General features: G+C 37.5%; 1 protein-coding gene across 1 annotated transcript in view; it reads right to left on the bottom strand.

The window, feature by feature from the left end:
* Nucleotides 1-4,384, bottom strand: part of LOC125653324 (heat shock 70 kDa protein 14-like) — a 100,798-nt gene extending 96,414 nt beyond the window's left edge. The window contains exon 1 of the mRNA XM_048882752.2: nt 4,292-4,384. Within this exon, the coding sequence (XP_048738709.2) occupies nt 4,292-4,351 (60 nt within the window). The 5' untranslated portion in view covers nt 4,352-4,384. The remainder of the gene's footprint in view (nt 1-4,291) is intronic.
* Between the last annotated feature and the right edge of the window lie 18,376 nt (nt 4,385-22,760).

Raw genomic sequence — 22,760 nt, forward strand, 5'->3', positions numbered from 1 at the left:
AGTATATTTGATTCGGATTTAAACTTTCTGAGTTATCATCCAGAAACCAAAATTAATATTTCTGAAATTTTCATTCTATATTCGGTCACTGTGACCTTGCCTTTGACCTTTTTTCTCCAAAATCAATAGGGGTCTTCCTTACCTGGTACCCAACAATATATTAAAGTTTCATTTGATTCGGATTTAAACTTTCTGAGTTATCATCCGGAAACCAAATTTTTCTGAAATTTTCATTCTATATTTGGTCACTGTGACCTTGACCTTTGACCTTTTCTCTCCAAAATCAATAGGCGTCTTCCTTACCTGGTACCCAACAATATATCAAAGTTTCATTTGATTCGGATTTAAACTTTCTGAGTTATCATCCGGAAACCAAATTTTTCTGAAATTTTCATTCTATTTTCGACACCCATTGTTCACAATTCTCCCATTGGTTGATATTGGTGGTGCAATTTACCATTGGCAAAACATTAGTACTAATGTTTACCATTGGTAACATTTATTGGTTACCAATTCTGCAGGCCAACCACATTCACGGTAGAATCACGGTAGAATTACCAACGTGAGTTTTCATTTATTAGAGTCACCGACAAGATGGCGGCGGGAATCATTCCTGATAGTATTTGGCATAATTTTAATTAGTGCAGATCCTGTTCTTTTCATGGATTTGAAAAGAAGGTCTGACATGGATCTTATACTCTCAAGGTTACCTGCAATGATACCGTTTAAGTCTATAATGCTAATACTTCTGAAACCCGGTAATAAGACATTTTACTTTATAAAACAAGCAAGTTTAATTTTACATGTTACAAATATTTGCAAGCAAATGAGAATTATTCTAATTTTACATACCCATGAACCATAAAAACATTAGAACATCTTTTTCAACATTTGGAATTGGTCCAGTTGCTTGAATATATTCAGGTAGTGGTCGCAAATGCAAGCATGTTGCCTGGTAGGTACCTCTTGACATTCGAAAATGACTTTTAACTTTTACTGTGGAATAGTAACCTCAACATAGTGTTGCATACGTGGTACAAATGATCGCTTTTTTAGCAAAAGAATATCACCTGATGACACGTGATCATGTCCATGAGATTAGTTTCATTTTGTTTCAGCAGTGCAACAAATATTCTTGTTAGGTTTGTAATTTCTGAAAATAGCAGAAAACTAAACATTTGGCGTTGTTAACCATTGACTATCATTAGTGACCATTAGTAACCAGTGGTACCGATGGTCAACATTGGCAACCGTTGGCTGTTATTTTGTCTTTGGTTTGCCAATTTGTCGTTCACAGTTTTAAGGCAACCAATTGTACCATTGTTTAACATTGGTACCAAAGACAACCAATGGCAAAATTGATATTTGTACCAATGGAAGAATTGTGAACGCACCCAATGACAATTTTGAAAGATGGCTCAGAGATAATTCAAAACAACTGTATTAAGTATAAGCCTAATTGTTATACAGAGATAATTCAAAACAACTGTATTAAGTATAAGCCTAATTGTTATACAGAGATAATTCAAAACAACTGTATTAAGTATAAGCCTAATTGTTATACAGAGAGAATTCAAAACAACTGTATTAAGTATAAGCCTAATTGTTATACAGAGAGAATTCAAAACAACTGTATTAAGTATAAGCCTAATTGTTATACAGAGAGAATTCAAAACAACTGTATTAAGTATAAGCCTAATTGTTATACAGAGAGAATTCAAAACAACTGTATTAAGTATAAGCCTAATTGTTATACTTCTTTCTTAATGAGGTAGAGTGAGCAGAAGAAAGTTGTATTATCAATCCTAGACGTGGCACAAAAATGTCACCGGACAAACGATACTTCTTCCGTTAAACTTATAGTTTTTACTGAAAGGCCACTTCTGCAGCATTGTCTCACTAACTATTTAAAAGCATTTGTGAGAATGGGAGTCACACATTTATTTACTTTATTTATTCATTTGACTTCCATCACAAATGCACTAGTTTTACACAGGTGGAGGAAAACCAATTCTTGGTTAATGGTACAAGCATACATGCCAACTTTCCCGATTTGTGCAGGATTCTCCCGATTTGAAGCAGTTGAAAAAGCAAATCCCGATAAGGATTGCAAAAATACCCTGAAATCCCGATTTTCTAAAAATATCTCCCATTTTACGACAACAAACCCCGATTTCCAACCGAAATTTGAAATTTCGCGTCATTTCTTTGTGGCTGGCCAATCAGAAATCGGGACAATAGTCAGCCATTGCTGTTTACCTGTGTCGCGTGGTATCGGGGTGGTGTAATTTACCTGGTCTACCTGTGTCAGGGTGTTTATTGGACAGTGAGGGGCATGTTTTGATAGTAATTATTAATCGGGAAAACGGATTTCAAATTGACATATTCTTTACACAAACATGAATGACAATGATGATAGTGTCACCACCTAACAATCAGACATTCCCGATTTTCGCCTTTCGCTGACAGCATCCAAAATATGCCGTCAAATATATAATTTTTTTCAATTATAATAATATAGGCTATCCGAATCTATAGCGATGTATTATAAAATTATAGGGGGCGTAGTATACAATAGACTTTGTGATGCGTAATTCGTACAAGTCTACTGAATTTGACATTAGCAAATAGCCTTAATTTACAAGTAAAAACATATATTTCGATGACTTTTTTTCTTCTGGTAATTATTTCAGATGTCATGGGTGCAAAGGTTTTGTTCACAAACTTCGTGGCAGGGCAGCACACTCCTTTTTTGGTTGCAATGCAGATTGTTCCACCAGACTCTGCAAGCCCATGTTTACAGACAGCAAGATCGCCTTTGTAGTCGTACCTAAATGCATGTGCTTTTTAAAGTTAAATTTTGATATATAATCCAGTCATGTTATGGTGTGAAAAGATGCAACTTTAAGTACTATTTGATATGTATGTAACTTGTTGTTGGAGAGGATATGTTAGTTTATTTTTAACTTTTTGCTGAATAGTCAATAAAATAATCATGTATATCTTTCAAAGTGTTTTTTTTTAAGTTTTGTTAAAGTTAATGATCAAACACACTTGATATTGGTTTAATATATGATATATGTACAATGATTAGATATCCCCCATGGAGATTTTTAAAAGTTGGCATGTATGTACAAGGTGAGGGGAATCCGACAGTAATTTGCAGTGAAAGCAAAGTGCAAACAATATATATGGGCAGAATTAGTTTCGTCTAAATTTTAAAACATGCTATAGAAAGACACAAAATCTCTTGACTTTGAAACTGATATTTTTTGGTTAAAAATGCTTTAAGTTTCCCCAGTTATAACAGTTTTCACTGTAACTTACAATATGACAAATAGTTTTATTTGTTTGTTTGGTGTTTAAGAAATTTATTCAATACTGTACAATAAAAACTTGTATATTTACGGGTGAAAAGCCTTTGTAGTTCTTTTATCATAAACTTTTCATTGTCATTTTGAAATTTATCATTGAGGTATTGAATTTTAATATGTCAGACATTCGGTCATTTAGATTAAGTAAACGAATTCTGTATTAGTGGCAAAACAGCAAAGAATACCAGTAAATTAACAAAATACTCTTTTGACTTTTTCTGGAAAGCAAAATACTCACTGATTTGAAAATCAGGGGTTAAATACTCTTTGTGGTAAAAAAAAAAATTCACTTTCTTTAAATTGCGGTTATTCTAATAACTTAAGTTTTTTCTGATGCGCACCTTCTGTTTTAAAAATGACGTTGGCCATTTTGCAGAAAAAATTCTGACCCTTGAGTGTAAGCCTATCGTTATACCATTTGCCGCGGACTACCACAGGAGTTTGAAATTTTATCAATAGAGTAAATAAAATTCATTTGATTCACCAAGCCATGAGCTTTGCATAGCTTCATCAAGTCATGAGCTAAGCATAGCTCATGGCTTGGTGAATCAAGTGAATTTTATTGACTTTAATGATAAAATTTCAAACCTCTGTATGGGCTACCACATGTTATTAATTTTCAATCTTGAATGGCAAAGTTGAATAAAAGCCCCTTCCTCAAGTGCAGTCTCATATTTGCTAAAAAAAAATCTCACGGGAAAAAAAAAAATACAACCGAAAAATATATCGTAAACAAACGAAGGCATGATACAATGCAATACATGCCGAGTCCGAATTTCCTCATGATGCATTATGGTATAAAAAAAATTCCTTTGTCAGTAATACGCTATTTCCATGGGGGAAACCCTGTTTTATCTCTTCTCCAATAAAATCGCAAGTTCTTGTCTTTTTTCTGTTTTTCTTATTTAGTAATTTACCTTGTAAACTGCAAGACACGCAGAAGTTGTTCCGAAATGAACTCCGAAAGCAGCCATCATTGATACGGGTGGGTGTAAATGTAGGATAGTTGGTAAAATGGGTAGTAAAAACCGGACCGAGCCCACCTTCATAATCCGAATTTTTTAGTTTTCTTCGTTATTTTATTTTGGTTTGGTGTGAAACTTCTTAATCATAATCTGGATGATACATTGGATCTTCGCTACAAAAATTATGGCATAATTTTGCTTCACTGTGAAAATATTAACGTTTGTTTATTTCAGGTTGGTAAAATGGGTAGCAGGAAAAATACACATTTTTCTGCGATTACGATTGAACTATGTGACACAACAATGAAACTACACATGATTTAGATAAATATTATGATAATTTATCACCAAAATGCTGTAGCACTTGTTATGCGAGTCTTGTATATTTAATATTCACGATTGATTAAAACCCGGGCCAAAAGGAAACCGGACACGATAAAACGGGTCAGATATTAAAATTCCGAATAAAATGAGGATGTTAGCTATCACGTGCACGATCTCATGAAACGTGACATTGCACGGTTCCTACCACTTGGAGGTATCCTCATAAGAACCATCTTTTTTATTTAAAGTTTAACCTAACTATCATTAAGTTACTTACGACGGCGTATTCGTGCCAATTTAACCTAGCAGAAAAAATAAAAATAATCGTTTCTACGATTTATTAAATGGTAGAAACGATGTAAAAAGTCGTTTCTACGATTTAAAAAGTCGTTTTTACGATTTTGAAAGTCGTTTCTACGATTTAGAAAGTCATTTTGATTTAGAAAATCGTAGAAACGATTTAAAAAGTCGTTTCTACGATTTAAAAAGTCGTTTCCAAGATTTAGAAAGTCGTTTCTACAATTTAGGAAATCGTAGAAACGATTTTAAAAGTCGTTTCTACGATTTTTAGGTCTCGGGTGACATTGCAAATTGCTTGTCGTCTGTCATCGTGCGTTAACAATTGAACATTTCTAACTTCTTGATAAGTATGATCATTCCAATTCCTTTCAAATTTGGTATGAAGCATCTTTGGGACAAAGGGGACATAAATTTCAGGATTCCTACATCCCTTGAGCCTTAAAGGCAGGGCAAAAACTACCACAAAATTGAATAATTTTCAACAATGTTCTTCTCTACTACCACATATATGTAAGAAAAACTAAATGCATAGTGATGTAGAGCAGGAAGACCTACCAATATTGCAATTTTCATGATCCTCAAATTTAACTTAAAATATAACAAGCATGTATGCAGACTTACTTGAGTGCCATTTTGAAAATAAAATCTATGTACATATACTGTGTTGTTAATTGTTTCATTTAAAAATTAGATATATAATACCATCATTTTATATTATGAATATGCACACTTCATATCTTGACGTTTTAAGATGTTTTTAAATTATATATCTTTTATTAATAAAAAAAAAAAAAAGAAAGAAAGATGAATACTAGCACTATAAATACAATATTTTAAGTCATTATTATACAGATCATAATTAGTATGGTTAAAGTGTTTTTGATTTTTAATAAATTACCATTTTTTATTTTTTTTTTATTTTAATCAGGCAGGGTATACATAATAATTAATTGCTCTCCATATAATCCTCTTTAAACTCTATCTTCAGTTTAAATATTCATAAAGTAGGCATAATTTATCAGTTGGTGATATTTTTTTAGGACCATTATTATTGGTTAATTAACCAAAGCATTAGCAATTAAATCGGAATAAATAACGCCGGCCCGGGTCGACCGCATCCGGTTTCCTTTTGGCCCGGGTTTGGAAAAATCGCCGATAATTAAGATAAAAGACATTTAAATGGTCAAATAATGCATTAAGTATCAAATTCAACTCTAAGTGAATTGAAAAAAATGCTAGGTTTTCAGCAGCAGATGCATATTATACAGAAAATATGCAATAATGTGTGTTTTAGTCTCGCTACCCATTTTACCAACCAGATTTCACACAATCATTGAATTCCTTACCTATAGGTAATATTATGTGCTAAAATTTGTGTCGAAGACTAAATGTATCATTAAGAATATATTCCGTAAGTTTCAAAAGAAACAATGACATATCAACGAAGAAAACTAAAAAATTCGGATTACGAAGGTGATTTAACCCGGCCCGGCCCGGCCCGGTTTTTACTATCCATTTTACCAACCTGAAATAAACAATCGTTGATATTTTCATAATGAAGCAAAATTATGCCGTAATTTTTGTAGCGAAGACCCAATGTATCATCCAAATTAAGATTAAGAAGTTTCACATCAAACGAAAATAAAGTAACGAAGAAAACTAAAAAATTCGGATTACCAAGGTGACCCGACCCGGCCCGATTTTTACTACCCATTTTACGAACTATCGATTATTTAATCGGGATCGGAATGCCATAAATCTTCAATAAATTGAATGTTGTTTTCTGGTCAAAATATCGCTAAAAAAACAAATACTTTTGATAAATTTTGCAATATTATTTTATAATCGTGTTTATTTAAGTGGTATATTATACAAATATACAATTAAATTGCATGAAATTATGAAATTTTACAAGCGTACTCTAACGTACTCTGTTTAGTAGTACCCGTTTTAGGGGATCACCAAGAGTCTTCATTGTAAATTTTGTGTATGGAAATTGCCTAATTATCTAATAAATAGCTTTTATTTATTCTTTAGGGTGTAAAAGCAGTTCCGAAGATTTTATGAAGGAAACATATTTCCGGTTTTTTGTTTTCCCCTTGTTAATAATTAAAATGAAGTTTTTCTTTATATTTCCCGGACTACATTTACACCCACCCCATTGATATAGTCTGGTCCCCCTTCCCACAATTCCGTTCGCACACTCTGCGTTAATGTAGAGAATTGTGGGAAGGGGGACTAGACTATCATTGATATCGCGTGACGGGTGTCAAATAAGTCGGACCATTACAAAGTCGGACTCTATTTAAACATCTGAAGGTTAGAAAAAATCATTAAGGGTGTAAAAGGAAGGGAGAAAATGCAACGGACCAGACCGTGATTTGAACCCAGACCCCCTGAATCTGTCAGGTGCTTTACCAACTGAGCTAATATAACTGGCCACCGGCTATCGAACCTGGCTGACTGCTGCATTCCTTCATCCTTAAATATCTTCCTACTTGAAGACATCAATCCAGATTCTCTTTGTCCCTGACAGGACTTTCACCTGCAAGTCTAGGGGTGGCCAACGGCACCAAATGTAACAGGAAGGGAGGAAATGCAACGGACCAGACCGGGATTCGAACGGGACCCCTGAATTATCTAGTCAGGTGCTGTACCAACTGAGCTATCTGTTGGTTATCTACAAGTTTGATACAATAGAAATCGATTGTGTTCAAAACACTTTTCAAAACTTCAGCTAGACAGAAATCCTGAGAATTTGAAGTCAGGTGGTTTTGTAGTGGGCGAATATTCGACTTAAAAGTGATGCGTGCCAGATGTACCTCTTCGTTTGGACTGAAGTCCCGCAGTTCAAAATGCCCCAACCCCGATTGATTTATTGACTGCATCTTGCTTAACGTCCCTCTCGAGAATTTTTCACTCATATGGAGACTCACCAAGACCGGTGGAGGGCTTCAAATTTAGGCCTATGCTCGGCGCTTACGGCGGTTTTTTTTTTTTTAGCGTGCCACACCTCATAACTGTGACACGGGACCACGGGCACCTGTTTCTGATTGATTGATTGGATATTGTTTAATGTCCCTCTCGAGAATATTTCACTCATATGGAGACGTCACCACTGCCCGTAGTATATTGTGCACAAAGGTGGCCCCTTGAACCGGGTCCAAGTTGGCGGTTCTTCCGCGGAAGATGGCGGTGCTTCCACCAATATGGCGGTATTTCCACTTCCGGTCAAGATCTCCCTTCCGGTCGGCTCTTCCGCCAAAATGGCTGCCCTTCCGCTTCCGATCGGCCCTTCCGGCAAAGTAGCCATCACCCCAATCGGAACTCCTCGAATGTCTCGCGCACTCAACATAGATCTCGGATGTAATACGATGGTATCCATGAGCGAATTTGATGCATTGTCAATTGTGACGTCACAGCAATGCATCAAATTCGCTCATGGATGCCATCGTATTACATCCGAGATCTATGTTGAGTGCGCGAGACATTCGAGGAGTTCCGATTGGCCATCACCCTTTACCAGGACTTTGGACCTTCTGCCCGAAGGCAGATGGGTTTACTTTTTTTAACGAGACCTAGGCACACAGCAGCACAAAGCTAGTTCTCGTACCGACCGGATCAGCGTTCACGGCCCGATCATCGATACGAGGGGGAACGTCCTCGAGAGGACCAACTCATGGTTTACGATAATCTCGGTTGAGATTCGGCTCGGCTGAATATTTGGACTGACGCCTTCACCGAATCTCGGAGCAGTCCTTCATAATTTATGTCTGGAAATTTACTTTCAGCTTCGGCCACTTCTAGTAATTAAAGTGCACTTAGGTGACACTGCTGTTCGCTTCAAATAAGTAATTTGACTGTTATACTAACTCTCTTAGTATCACTATTAATGCTGTATTACTTACCATTTAGGTATAAAAATCCCAAAATGAAAACAGGCACTGAAGATTTCCATGGCACAATATTTTATCTCCTGGAATTGAAGAGTTCCTATAGTTTGCTTAATCTAGTTACTGATACATCGTATCTCTACATACCTACTTGCATTTCGCTAATTCAAAAAACAAACTATAGGAACTCTTCAATTTTGGAAGATAAAATATTGCGCCATAGAAGTCTTCATTTGAACGGAAAAATTAGTGATGGTTTATTTTATGGAATTTACATATTTAGACGGTAAGTAATACAACATTAATAGTGATAGAGAGATAGTTTAACAGCCAAATAACTTATTTGAAGCGAACAGCAGTGTCGCCTAAGTGCACAGTAATTGCTAGAACTGGCTGAAGCTGAAAGTAAATTTCCAGACATGAATTATAAAGGGCTGCTCCGAGATTCGGTGAAGGCGTCAGTCCAAATATTCAACCAAGCCGAATCTCAGCCGAGATTAGGTTTACGAGTCTTTACGACCGCGCCAGGGACCATGTTTTGGAAGACATGCCCCGAGGGGTTTTCGAGTCTCTACGACCGCGCCAGGGACCCTTCAAATGGCGGTCTGACCCATCCTTTTCAGTTTTTATTTTAAACCAATCTATATACAGGGAGAAATCACACAATTTTTTTTTTCTCGGAACAATGATAATGACTTGTTTATTATACCTTTTGGCAAAATCTGTTATAAGTTTGGAATAAATACTCCAATCTCCTCCCGCCAATCCACACCCAATCTTAAACAGAAATGCTATGGTTCTGAAAGGAGTCAAGCCAATTTCATTTAGACAATTTTTTAACCAAAGAATTCGATTTTCCCGTGTACCCTTATACGAAGGAATGTTTCTTTTTCTTACACATGTCCCGAAATCCCATTGCACAAGCATGCATGCGACTGCAGGGCAATCGTTTTACGAAAGATTTCAATACTTCCCGGTTTTCCTCTGGTTTTCAAAGTTGTTAAATTCCTATTTCTCACCCTTTTTCTCAATTTATAAATGTCTGCCCAGGAATGTCTTTCGGCTAATTGATCTGAAAGACCATGTGGCTTAACCGTTAAACAATTCACTTGATGACAGATAGCATCTACTTCCTTTAAGCCTAACAGATCACCGTAAACTTGTCTCGAAGCCATTGTCAAACACCAATGAAGGTTCCCAAGCCTGCTATTTCTTTTTTATCATGACCCACTACTCCTGTCGATCATGCCCATACAGCTCGGAGCACTTTCGTGTCCTGATCGGTCGACTCAGACTCTTGTCATAATTTATCTTCAGGATACTGACCTACACACGGACAAGATTTAGACCATTGGTCGTGTTCAAAATAAGGGGAATGAAATTGTTTCCAGTTTTTCAATTTGAAACCACATTCATAACATTGCACTAAATCCCCCGGACCCTTAAAGAAAAACCCGCTAGCAGCCATATGAAGGGTCCTTTCCAATCTACAAACATATTCAAACGATCGTGGAAATTTACCATCTGAGGTTCCTCCATATCTATGAATCATTTCTTTTACAACACTCTTTTTATATACCTCATCCCACGCATGCGCACTACACACGGTTAATTAACCTCTTCCTTTTTCTCGTTTTTTTTTTCTACGTATTTACTTTACGGGTGTGACTCAGACATTTCGGACAATAAAACATAGCCTCTTGATTTTGATGGTCAGCCTCCCCCAACAGTCTGAATGTAAAGGAAACCCCTCATTTGTTGCTCTCTTATTCAATTTTTTCGCCTTATTTAATAATTGAACCGTTTTCTCAACGATCTCATCCAATCTCTTCTTCCCACCTTTCCTATACACTAAACGTTTATCTTTCAAGATAAAGCAACCGTTTAATTGTTGTCGAAGCATTCTATAACAACGATCCGATTCCTTCGACATCACGAATGTAAATGAGCAATCTTCTCCAATAACTTGTTAGAAATACATGGTAATATCACGTATTCTGTCAAAATAATCCCACTGACTAAAGGTCAATGTCAATCCTTCCGATGCAAAATTCCTATTTATATATTTCCGCAGGTCCAGGGTCACCGTCTCTTTCTTTTTACATACTCTGATGATGTAATGGTCCGGTAGGTCGTATGATGCAGTTACGGTACAGCCAGTGACATAATATACATGACCACTAATATCGTCATATTCATTACAGTGCCTTCTATTTACATTTAGTCCAGGATAGCCGATATGAAAGTGAACATGACTAATCCTTACACGATTTTTAAAACCCTGGCCCGTTTCGCACACCTTGTTTCCTCCATGACTGATAATTTACCACGAAAGACCATCTATTTATACTTTTCTACCGAGGGTTTGGGAATAAAACTGATGCATTTGATCATCATCTCTTAATCGTATTGTCCTTAATACCCGCTCCATACTCAGATCTCTAGTGCGATGGTAACCAAAATATAAACAATACTCCCCACACAACACCGAACCGGAGGATTGGTATGCCACCTTATTCCAAAAATATCCATACTCTAAAAGAAACCTCTTAAAATAAAAATGATAATGTTCGGGAGGGTGACCTAAGGGGTAAAAATTTTTAGGCCGGTCCGCTTTCCAGGAGGTATAACGCTACCCAATGTCTTCCCATTTCTAGACCTTTAGAATTGTTTACTACCATAAATGACTGTCTCTCCCACTAAAGATGCAATAAAGCATCAGCCGGCCATACCCCTCCCACTCTAGCACTCATCTCCAAGTCATGATACATAGCAGTGAGGAGTTGTAAGGTATTCATATTACACTGACGTTCCTCGTATTGGCAATGGTCAACACACTAGAAAATTTCCCGTAACAAATAACCGTAACACTTTCCGGTAGGGGGTTGGCAAATTTCAAGTCTAATCTCAGTTGACCTTTTTCCGAAACAGACTGCAAGCCCTGATATTCGTATTTATTTTTGAAAACATAAATGCAGTTACCCCTGGGAAAGTCATTTTTGGACATTAAACAAGACCCCTTCTCGATAAAAGCCGAATACACATCTAAGTAGGTACCACCACCACCCCGGAATTGAGTTGAAAGGGTTTAGAGGGTATCGATTTCCCATCCACGTAAAAAGCCCCAAAATTACAATCATAATGTTGGAATTTAAACGGGCTCCTACCATAATTACCATTGAAGGCTTCTGAGCTGACTAATCCCAAGTACAGAACATCGGGAACCGCATTAAAAAAGTTATCGGCACAAAATTTATATTGTCCTCTGGAAATGCTGAAACATTTAAATGGGGTATATCACCGGGTGGTCAGATAAGATTCTACTATGAATCAGGATAAAGCTGGGATGAATTTTCACAAAACACACTTTGAACACGGCATCCCTGACTTCCACCTTGTGTTTTACTTTATCAACGGTCAATGTGGAAAACTCATCTCTGTGCGGACGCAACTTTAATCCGATTTGAACCCCGTTGATAATCAGCCTATCTTGCTGGCAGAGATCCGCATAAAGCGGACCTTCTAAATCTACTATATTCCCTTCCTTCGTATATTGCGATCTGATATACAACCCTGTATTACCCACCCCACCCCTCGACTGGGTCTGCATCATCCATATACATTGTCGAATCTGACTAGATAAACACTCTTCCCTCAATTTACTATCAGAAGTCGTGATCACATCTAGGTAGGCCTTGTAAGGGTTATTAGAGGGCACTCCTTTGGTAGTGTCCTGCTGTTGGAGACTGAGTTCACACGTAGAGAAAATGCTGTGAATGGGGTTATTCACTAGCCCAACTTTATTCTCCGCGTTAATGGGAGAATTATTTTCCTGCACTAATCTTAATTTCACACTCAACCTGGAATTTTTCAAATCTACATAATTATATGTATTTCCCAGAATATTAAATTCAATTGGACCGTCCTTCACTATCTGTCCTTAGTACGGGTCTGATTTCTACGTAATCAATGGATTGTATGGCCGTCTACAAGGAAAGGACGAAAAATAATTGCAAACGATGATCGTAATTCTTGCCTTCTTCCATGATGAATTATGCCCACCCTTGATCAACCTTCCTATTTATAGTTTTCCCAGGTTTTTTATTTCTCTTTCCTGAAGGCATATGTTGAGGTTTTAAACGAGTGAGAATGGGTTCACGAGGCATGGGCTGACCCTCCTTTTTCATTCGCTTCACATCGGATTCGGCTCGTTTTAATTCTTGGGCAATGGGACTCGAATATATCCTAGACTCGACTTTGTCCCAGTAACGAGAAGGATGTCCTTTCCAGTTGGCTTGAGCTCGGAAATGGTCCTTCAATTCCTCCACGGAGGGGACTTTAGATTCTCAATCCATTTTTCCCCTTAAATGAAGTGTACAGTTCAACGTGTTATTAAGATTTGAGGAAATCTGAAAGTTTATGTCCTTTATATAGATTCTCACGCGTTCAATCCTAGTTTTAGATACGGGGAGGTAAAGGGTGGGCAGATACACCTCTTTCAAAAACGAATGTTCCGCGAAAATGCAGCGCAGCACAGGGAGTAAATGAGAATTAAGGATCCTATACTCGCACAGATCAGACAAAATATAATACAGGCTAGACATGGAGGGAAAACCCACCATTTCTACAAGTCCCACCTCCCACTCTCCTTCTAAATTTAGAGGCTGATTTAATTCTACTGTAAAGTCAGGGGATGTCCCAGACAAAAACAAATAATGAGACATGACTGAAATCCAGGAAAACTTTCGTCCTATTTATACATTTTTTAAAATCTGCCATCGGAATCCAAAAATCGTATTTAGAAGGTCAGAATAACCCCTTTTCGTATGACTTTTTCAATTTTATACGTGTTACTGACACGGGCCTTCACTAATCCCTTTTCGTATGACTTTTTCAATTTTATACGTGTTACTGACACGGGCCTTCACTAATCCCTTTTCGTATGACTTTTTCAATTTTATACGTGTTACTGACACGGGCCTTCACTAATTCCTTTTCGTATGACTTTTTCAATTTTATACGTGTTACTGACACGGGCCTTCACTAATTCCTTTTCGTATGACTTTTTCAATTTTATACGTGTTACTGACACGGGCCTTCACTAATTCCTTTTCGTATGACTTTTTCAATTTTATACGTGTTACTGACACGGGCCTTCACTAATTCCTTTTCGTATGACTTTTTCAATTTTATACGTGTTACTGACACGGGCCTTCACTAATTCCTTTTCGTATGACTTTTTCAATTTTATACGTGTTACTGACACGGGCCTTCACTAATTCCTTTTCGTAAAACGTCCCTACAATGGACTCTCCCTCATAATCTTTCAATTCATAAATGGGCAGACCCTGCGATAGTTTAAGGCTCCTCACAACAAACAGTTCTCGTGTGAATCTTTCATCATATTCTCGTTCAAAGGTTCTCTTCAAAGTGCTGATTCTAACCATTTCTTCCACCTTATATTTATACCCTTTTATCTAGGGGACACCTTTTGTTTTAATGATTATTTAGGTTCATACTGTAATGTCCATAATCTCTTTGTAATTAACTTAGGCCGGCTTCATTTTCATACTACGGTGATAAGAATGATTATAACTATGAACCACCTTTTCTAATATATCTAACCAACGATGGGTCTGTTTAAAAAGACATGTGACGCGCTATTTTCTTTTTGGTGGTTTTAATCGCCCTTTCTCCATAATTAGCCTTTGTTTAATTTTGAGTCGCGGAATGTCGAATGTTTTTTGACTTGAACCAATTTTTCATTTCACCCCAGAATTCTTTTCCTTTATCCGTTCTCATGTGCTCAGCTTTAAACTCGTCATCGTATAATTGATTAAAGGCAGACTTCATCTCTGTACTTGTTTTATTCCTTAAAGCTTTGACCCATACGTAACGCGAAAACAAATCAATACACAACAGAAAATACTTTTATCCATCATTATCTTTCCAATATGAGGTGTAATCGTCTAAATCAGCATCGATCATGTATTCCGGATAAGTGGAAATGACTCTCCTTCTCTGGAATTGTCGTCTGGGTTGTTGGTGAATGGCGTAATCCTCTTGTTGGAGTAGCCATTGTTTATTTTAGATCTAGACAGTGTATAACCATTATCTTTAAACCATCTGTATATTTTGTCCGATTCGGCATAGGCAATGGGATGCTTAGGATCAAAGTATATAGCCTTTAGGATCTCCATGATTTAAGATATTTGAAATTGCGTCATTCTTTTTATAGTTTTTTCCAACAACGAGTCCAAACGCGTTTATTTCTTTTAACCTTTTTAAGAGGCAGAACTATCTTAAGAGACCGATCTTTTTCACGAGATGGCTTTCTAGAGGCGGATCTTTTTTTTTTATAGGGGTCATTTTTCAGAGGCGGGTCCGTTTTGAGAGGTGACTTGTAGAGGCAGATTTATCATACTATCAGCAGAGACTGTCATTATCAACTAACAAGTCTGTTCAAGGACTACGATGTGACTTCGAATGAAATATGTGTGATGTGTACTCATACACCCAATGTGGTACGACAGCATTGGTCTTCTAACCACTTTGTTCCATGTGTTCCATCGGATGTTCTTACCGAGGGTTCAGGAAACCCTAGCAGCTCTGATTTGGAAAGCGGTTATGAACCGGAGCTTCAGTATACGCTCGAAAATCCTTCTACATTCAGAATGGGTGATGAAGATCTAAAAAGTGAGAAGTCTGAGCTTGAAGATAGTCCAAGTAATACCTCAATGCCCAAAAAGCAAAAACTGGACAAGGACAGAACAGAAAACTTAGCACATTCTGTCAGATGGCCTACACCTGATGTAAAACAGCTTACAAGAGTGGTATGTTGTCCAATCATAATAAGTAGAGGGCATTTTTGTCAACGGGATTCCGTAATTGGAAGAAAGCCACAATGTGCTTCGAAAAACATGCCAACAAGTCTCATAGAGAGGCAGTTGAGAGATCGTTTACACTTCCAAAAGTATTAAAGGATGTTGGTGAATCTCTCAGTTAACAACACTCGGAACAGAAAAAAGACAACAGAGATTGGTTCCTGAAAATACTTGGGAGTTTAAGATATCTAGCAAAACAAAATATTCCAATCAGGGGGAAACAGGAGAGATCTTCTAATTTTCACAAGTTGGTTAAACTGCAGACAGAGGGTGATCCTGTTTTGCAGGCATGGATTCAGAGAAAAATTGACAAATATGTTTCAGTACAAGTTCAAAACGACGCACTTAAAGTAATGACCAATCAAGTTCTTAGAAATGTTATGAAAGATTTAGAAAATGTCAAATTTCTAACCATAATGGCTGATGAGACTACCACTGTCATGATCGTGTGCAGGTTGGACAAAACAAGATGGCAGATGGCTGTTCCAAACAAAGGTGGGCTCTTAAAACTCTTCATTTTACCGACTCATTAGATTGATTGATTAATTGATGTTTTCCGCCACACCCAACAATTTTTCAGTTATATGGTGGCGCCAAGTTTTTTATTGGTGGAAGAGAGAACCCAGATACAATGTTCCTGGGAAGACACCACCGACCTTCCGAAAGTAAACTGGGAAACTTTCTCACTTACCGGCGCGAACGACTTATTAGACGATGAATTTATGAATTTAAAACATTGCCTTGCCAGGGAAGCATTAAGTTGATTGGTTGTTGGAATTTTCACTCATGTACACGTTCAACTGTAAATTCATGGATCGAAGTTGACGATGTTTTCTCGCTAGAACTTGAAGCGGGTGACGATGTTTCTAGTCATGTTTTAATGCATTTTAAGAAATATAATTTCTGTAAAATAGGCTCTGCACATATCTTTTGATGAAAACTTGATCCAATGTATGCACTTTGTCCCTTAAATCGCCTTGGTTAAATAAATATCTTGACTAGATCATTTGCTTATGTGCAGGATTGGAATATGGAATAAGAGAGCAGAACTTATTCGCACTGTTATGGTCATACTCTAATGTTGTTAAATCATCTACAATTATGAGAGATGCCCTTGATTGATTTTTTATACGTCCCTCACAAGAATATTTCACTCGTATGGAGACGTCACCACTGCCGGTGAAGGGCTGCAAAATTTAGGCCTATGCTCGGCGCTTATGGCCATTGAGCAGGGAGGGATTTTTATCGTGCCACACCTGCTGTGACACGGGACCTCGGTTTTTGCGGTCTCATCCGAAGGACCGCCCCGTTTAGTCACCTCTTACGACAAGCAAGGGGGTGCCGAGGACTTATTCTAACCCGGATCCCCACGGGATGAGATGCCCTTGAAGTAACGCGCGAAATGACAAGTAACGCGTGAAATAAGAAAATAGATCAATGAGTCGCCAAGAACAGAAGCAATTTTTTAGAAATTTGAAAGAATCTGAAAATTTAGAGACTTCCTCACCTGGAATAAGAGTGTTGTGTCCAACAAGGTGAGCAGTTCGATCATATGCTTTTAGGTGTACTAGTAAAACTTAATTACAAAGTATTATTGGGCGCATGGGAGGAATCGATGGAGTATGTAAAAGTTTCAAACATGAGATGCAGAATAAGAGGGGTTATAACCTACACGAACAAATGTGATTTCCTCTTTGGTTGTTTGTTGGATGAACAGTTGCTCCATCAGAGCGATATTTTGTCGGCTGCAGGTCAGAAAATGGCACGGTGAAAACTCTGGAGTCTCTTAGAACAGACGAAGTTTTTCTCTCATTCTATGAGGATGCCAAAAAAAAGAGCTTCAGATTTTGATATTGATGGTCCTGCAGTGCCTCGTCGAAGATGTCCTCCGAAAAAAATGACGAAGGATCTCAGAGTTAGATATTTTGAGGCAATTGATTTACTTGTGAATCGTTTTGATCAGTCAAAATATGCCAAATATATGCAGCTGGAATTATTGTTCAAGGGGACCAGAGGAGAAAATTTTGATAAGGAATGTCAGTTGTTCACAATTTTGTACGGTACAGAAATCAATGCCAAAAATTTGAGAATTTAATTTCAAACTGTCAGGTGCAATCTCTCCTAAGACATCACTTCTTCCATTCAGACAATAACTGAATTCATCAAAACATCAAAACTGTATAGCGAAATTGCAGTTATGGTTGAACTTCTCCTTGTAATGCCAGCAACAAATGCTACCAGCGAAAGAATCTTCAGCACAATGCGCCGCATCAAATCGTATCTGCGATCAACTATGACCCAAGTTAGACTAAATAACCTGATGATCATTCACATGTATCAATAAGAAACAGAGCATCCGGATCTACGGCGCGTGGCAAATGAATTTGTTAGTGAGAATGAACACAGGCTATCCGATTTTGGAAAATTCTAATGAAAGGACTGAAAAGTTGTGACATTTTGATGAGCCAATAGCCAATTCCTGCAACTCACTCAAGTATACTGTAGTTTCAGTTACAATTTGTATATGAATTCAATAGTCAATAGGAAGTAGCTTGTGTGTGTGCTCGACGTAGAAACTTTTTCGTTGTTTTAGCCCCCCCCCCTCCACTTTCAATTTCCTTCCGACGCCTATGCAAGCTGGTCACCAACAAACTTCAGATTGACATTAGCAAGAAACTAAAAATCCAAGAAAGAACACACAGGCAGTGCTAATTCCATCATGTCGAACATCAGTGAGGAAGGACTCATTCTACCCACGTATCACCAAGGAGTGGAATGCCTTACCCACCCATACTGTGATGGATCGCCTCGGTCAATAAGCCACTGGTTTCGTTTGTTTTTAAACTCACCTCCTCATTAGCAGAAATTTCGAAATCCTGAAGTCCAAGTCGATTTGAGTCGATTGAAATGTTATTTAAAATTTTGCTTTAAAAACTGAGAGATTATTTTTTATATGTATTGTGATAAAAACCTACTTCAGTTTCAAAATTTACGAATGTGGGACATGTCCATTAATAATCAGTTTAGGGTAATCCAAAACCGGACCATACCTTTGTATGAAAGGCGAAGCTAACGAACAGTGATCAATCTCATAACTCCTATAAGCAATACAAAATAGATAGTTGGGTAAACACGGACCCCTGGACACACCAGGGGTGGGATCAGGTGCCTAGGAGGGGTAAGCATCCCCTGTCGACCGGTTACAACTGCCGTGAGACCTATATCTTGATCAGGTAAACGGAGTTATCCGTGGTTAAAATCAGTGTGCCACGAACGGTCTAACAATTGGTATGAAACACGTCAGACAGCATTTAACCCAATGATATGTTGTATTGGCAAACTAGATCGTTATAACGACAATAGAATTTGCGAAATGCTGACTTTAAACGAGACTGTTGAAACCCCTGTACCATCAACTTGTTTGTCAGTAGCCTGCCTCGATTTAAACAAATGACCATACGCAGAACAGGCTCTTGGGTATCGAATCAGTTGAGAGATATAAACATCATATGCAAGTGATAATGGAATATTGCTGCATAAATATGGAAAGTTGACGATGGAAAAGCTGAAATCATACCGTTTGTCATACAGTTGAGTTGTTAGTTTGCCATTAATATCTACTTTCAGTAAAATATCTAAGTATGAAGCAGAAGTGGACGACTCTGTGGTGTCTTTTATTTCGAGTTCGCAGGGATATATTGAATCGACATATAAATGAAAGTTATTATTGTTAATGGATAAAACGTCGTTGATATGTCTAAATGTCAAAGTGAAGGCCACAGCAAGAGATTTTTTCTTCTCACGTAGAAGTTTCTGAATAAATTCTGCTTCATATAAATATAAAAACAGGTCAGTTAACAAAGGAGCACAATTCGTGCCCATAGGAATTCCAACAGACTGTTTGAAGACCTGATCACCAAAGACCACGAAGATATTGTCAATGAGGAACTGTAGCATATTTTTATTACAACTTCAGAATACTTGTGCGTGGAATCAGAGTGGTGTTTAACAAAGTAATTTTTTTGGATGACTGATAACTAGATATGAATATTTCCGTTTTCCATTTTTGTTGAAGAAGCAACTGTCTATGATGTCAAAAAGTCTAGTCTTTAATTTATTGTGAGGAATGGTCGTGTAAAGTGTTGAAAAATGATAGGTTTTGATGTTGTTGATCTCAGAAAAGTTTTGCGATTTCAAGTTTACTAAAAGTTCTTTAGAATTTTTTAGAATCCACATTTGATTTACACCACTTTTGGCATATGTAGTCGCACAGTAAGTTGGAAGTTTCTCCTTCACGGCTGTTAATATTTTCTTGAGAAGCAAAGATGGGGACTTGGTAGCGCACTTACTTGATCCAGCGATGTATCTTTGTAGGTTTTTTTATATTTAGTTTAGGAATCCAGTATAGGTACGGTAATTCATATTCATTCGACCCACCGACTGGGATACCAAATGTGCCTAAAACTGAAGCATGGTTTTGAAGAATTTCATCTTTTGAAAGGGCAGTTGGAGTATAAGTACGATTACCAACAATGGTAATACCGAAAATGTCTCCTAAACTATTAAAGGTAGGGCTTTCATATTTTGTGTATAGATTCTTTATGACAAGACCTTGTTATGCTTTGGGTGTTTGATCTTGTGACCAAGACCTGTAAGTTTGATCTATTTTTGATAATAATCTGACTTATTCAATTTCTCCTGAACTAGAGCTTTTATGTTTTGTGTAAAGATTTCTTATGGCAAGATCTTTCATATCATACAATGATCTCAGAACTTGCTTCAAGGGCCTCCGTGGCCGAGTGGTTAGAGCATCGCGCTCAAAAGCAAACGGACTCTCACATCTGGTCGGTGCGGGTTCGAATCCCGCTCGAGCCGGTAAGCGAGAAAGACTCCCAGTTTACTTTCGGAAGGTCAGTGGTCTCTTCCCAGGTACATTGTATCTGGGTTCTCTCTTCCACCAATAAAAACTGAGCGTCATCAGATAACTGAAAAATTGTTGAGTGTGGCGAAAAACAGCAAAACAATGAATCAATCAGACCTTGATTGATCTTAAAATAATGAGCCTTACAAATAAAGACAATGTTGTTACAAGCTTTGTCAGCTGGAACCAAAACATACGAGGGCTCTTCGATATGTAATGTGTATTGTACGATGTTTCAAAAGCATTCGACTCAAATAGTGAAATGAACATTACATCCTTTCAAAGTATTATCCACGGTTCGAAATACATAATTTCAATCTCTGAATCCGGTTCTGAAATGCGTCACGGTACGCTGATTTAGATAGACCTCTGAGACACTGACTGATGGCTGAGCCAAGGGTTTGTCGGTACTTGTAACGACGACCAGATAAGAACTCTTTAAGTTTGGAAAAAGGAAAAAGTCGCATGGGGCTAGATCTGGAGAGTACAGTGGGTGTGGCAAGACGGTAACCTTCTCCGACTTCAAAAATTGCTTCACAAGCTCATATGTATGTGATGGAGAATTATCATGAAGTAGACGAACATGCCTAAATCCTGAGACGGCGTCGTGTATGATAATATTTCTTGAGCTTTTTTAGTATAACATCTCGGCAATACCGACCTGTTACACTTTTGCCCTTCGACACCGAAATGTGTACGGCTATACCATCACATGAGAAGAATATGCAAAAAAAAAACCTTCCTTGTGCTTATAAATGGTTCTTTTGGCAACTACAGGCCTTCTACCGTGTTTAGTTAGCCATATTTTGTTTCCAATTTTTCTCACTGGTTCGAAATAGTGAACCCATGTTTCGTCATCAGTAACAATATTTGCAAATTGTCTTTGATTGAATTTGGAAAACACTATGAGCAATTGCTTAGCGGTTTGTACTCATACCCGTTTTTGGTCATCTGTCAATACAGTACCAACCAGACCCAACCTGACACCCAAGCAGTCCCAGAAAGCAGTCCCGGGGACTGCTCTAGAAAGCAGTCCCAGCAGTCCCCGGGACTGCCTTCTGAGACTGCTTTGTTCAGCCAAGCGTGAATGAATCACGTGATGTTATGATTGACAAGAAAACCCCACCCACCGTGTATTCAGAATATACACAAATTTACTCCTTGTTCTTTTTCCACTAAATCATGATTTTACGTAACATTTTACAAGTATGTGTACTTCAATGATATTTTCGTGCAAAAATAAACAAAAAAATATTTACCTGTCAGCGCCCGCTTTGGTCTTTGTGACATCTTTGGTGTTGGATTTTCTAACCCAGAATGAAAAATCACTCTTTTCAATTCAATTAGAATTTGCTTTATTATTTTTAATTGGTAAATTACATTTGAAAAATGAAATCCATTGGACCGTTGATTAGATAGACGAGTTTACAGATGATTCTTGGGGGGAGATGGGGTATGGGGTCGGCAGCTCCGATCTGTAGGGGGGATGCTACTCAGGTATACTGTGTCCATGGAGACGGGAGACACGGAATGCCGCCGTGTGTTTACAGGTGTCAAAACAGGGCAATCATGAGTAGCGAAAGAGCAATTATTGTTAAATGTTGTCGTCGGTAACGCTTTGAATACGTCTATTCGGGAACATGCACTTTACAAACACTGTACCTTCGATTTCAGGTTAAAAGAACATGTACATATACACTTTGATTGGAATCTTCATAATTATTTAAATCTGTCTAAATGTTGTAGTGAAATAAAACAATTTTACAATGCTGGCAATAAGTAACCCATATCTAACCAATCATTTACAATTAAAAATACATGCACACGTAAGTGGAAAGCAGTTTTTGCTAGTTTAATATAGACGATAAGTGAATAAATCATTTAGGCGACTTTAAAGACCTTTATTTCAATAACCCAGTCAAGAATAGATATAATTATGCTACATAATTTTCAGAACCCAAGATACACTTCACATGTATGAAATATTAAAGAAATAATGATTAACAACAACAAAATTGCTTGACAGAACATGGACGTCAATTGATTTTACGTTGTGAGATCGTGGTTATCAGACTTATAAACTCTGCATGCATTGTCTT

This window comes from Ostrea edulis, chromosome 7, assembly GCF_947568905.1.
Source record: "Ostrea edulis chromosome 7, xbOstEdul1.1, whole genome shotgun sequence".
Classification (NCBI taxonomy): domain Eukaryota; kingdom Metazoa; phylum Mollusca; class Bivalvia; order Ostreida; family Ostreidae; genus Ostrea; species Ostrea edulis.